The 841-nt window shown below is 45.5% G+C and overlaps 1 protein-coding gene across 1 annotated transcript; it reads right to left on the bottom strand.

Moving 5' to 3' along the window:
- Positions 1 to 568: 568 nt before the first annotated feature.
- SARC_16724 (hypothetical protein) lies at positions 569 to 759 on the bottom strand (the record flags this gene model as incomplete). Its single annotated transcript, XM_014289170.1, has 1 exon — positions 569 to 759. A coding segment is annotated over one exon (191 nt), but the record flags the coding sequence as incomplete, so codon positions are not given.
- Positions 760 to 841: the final 82 nt, after the last annotated feature.

Below are 841 nucleotides of genomic sequence, written 5' to 3'. Positions count from 1 at the left end.
ATGCTCGGAATCATACTCGTGTATCCTCATATCCTCATACCACGAGACACCCTAAGTAATGTCTCATCCATCAGAACTTTATTGTTAACCGGTCAAGCCCCAATCCTGTGCGATTCTGCCACAGACAAGGCTGGCACATAGGTCGCCATCTTTGACCAAGCAAGGTCCAGTGCCGCGTATCTATACATACACATACAAATGCCAGAGTACGAGTAAATTTTGTACCCGCACGTATATATAATACAGGTATACGTGTATGTGCCTATAGGTATTCACTGTATAAAAGGGTACCGTATGTACTACTTATTTAGTGTCTCCAATAGATTGTAATCCATTCTTGGGTTCGCACAAATCAAATCAGTCTGAAGAGCAAATTCGACGGCAGTACTTTGTCAAACCCTTCATCTAGATTTGGATGGCGTTTGCGATCTAGATCTCGATTTCGACCTGGAGTTGGATCTCCTCAAAGATATGGATCTAGATCTAGATCTCGTTCTGCGTCGCCTGCTACAGTCTCGGGTCTGTCCTCTCCCCATACTCCTACTCCTGCTTCTACTACGACTTGAGGTCAATGAGCGTGAACGGCGGCTACGTTTTTCAATGCGCGTACGGTTTCTTCTACTAGTTTTACGGTTTCTGTATCCACGGCTTCTGCTCCGGCTCCTTCGGTTACTATGGTAACGGTCGCTACTCCGGCTTCGACTTCGACTAAGGCTACGGCTACGACTACTTCGAGAGTAGCTCCGACTGCGGGAGGATCTGAGTAAAGCAAGCGGATATGATATCAATATATCAATATGTCAATATATCAATACACACACACACACGCACACACATACAC

Source organism: Sphaeroforma arctica (assembly GCF_001186125.1).
Source record: "Sphaeroforma arctica JP610 unplaced genomic scaffold supercont1.8726, whole genome shotgun sequence".
Lineage (NCBI taxonomy): Eukaryota > Ichthyosporea > Ichthyophonida > Sphaeroforma > Sphaeroforma arctica.
This window is presented reverse-complemented; position numbering and strand designations above follow the sequence as displayed.